At 58.2% G+C, this 519-nt stretch overlaps 1 protein-coding gene across 1 annotated transcript in view; it reads left to right on the top strand.

The window, feature by feature from the left end:
• Positions 1 to 3: 3 nt before the first annotated feature.
• The window catches only part of RBM15 (RNA binding motif protein 15), a gene marked incomplete at its 5' end in the record, with an annotated part of 2,039 nt that continues 1,523 nt past the window's right edge, over positions 4 to 519 (top strand). Inside the window, 2 exon segments of the mRNA XM_010085438.1 lie at positions 4 to 365; positions 367 to 512. Coding sequence (XP_010083740.1) covers positions 4 to 365; positions 367 to 512 — 508 coding nt within the window.

Raw genomic sequence — 519 nt, 5'->3', positions numbered from 1 at the left:
GAGGAGATCAGCCCTGAGGATGACCAGAGAGCCAACCGCACATTGTTCCTGGGCAACCTGGACATCACCGTGAGCGAGTCAGATTTACGCCGAGCTTTTGATCGTTTCGGGGTTATCACCGAGGTGGACATCAAAAGGCCAGGGCGCGGGCAGACCAGCACGTATGGTTTTCTTAAATTTGAAAATCTGGACATGGCACACAGGGCCAAATTGGCCATGTCAGGAAAGGTGCTTCTGCGCAACCCCATCAAGATTGGGTATGGTAAAGCCACTCCGACCACCAGGCTCTGGGTGGGGGGCCTTGGGCCCTGGGTGCCCCTCGCCGCCCTGGCCAGGGAGTTTGATCGGTTTGGCACCATTCGCACACCGCAAAGGTGATTCCTGGGCCTATATCCAGTATGAAAGCTTGGACGCGGCCCAGGCAGCGTGCACCCACATGCGTGGTTTTCCCTTGGGTGGGCCAGATCGCCGCCTCCGCGTCGACTTTGCTGACACTGAGCATCGGAACCACCAGCCCTA

The sequence above is a fragment of the Pterocles gutturalis genome, unplaced genomic scaffold (genome assembly GCF_000699245.1).
Source record: "Pterocles gutturalis isolate BGI_N339 unplaced genomic scaffold, ASM69924v1 scaffold4405, whole genome shotgun sequence".
Taxonomy (NCBI): domain Eukaryota; kingdom Metazoa; phylum Chordata; class Aves; order Pterocliformes; family Pteroclidae; genus Pterocles; species Pterocles gutturalis.
Note: the sequence above shows the minus strand (reverse complement) of the source record. Positions and strands in the feature narration are given on the sequence as shown.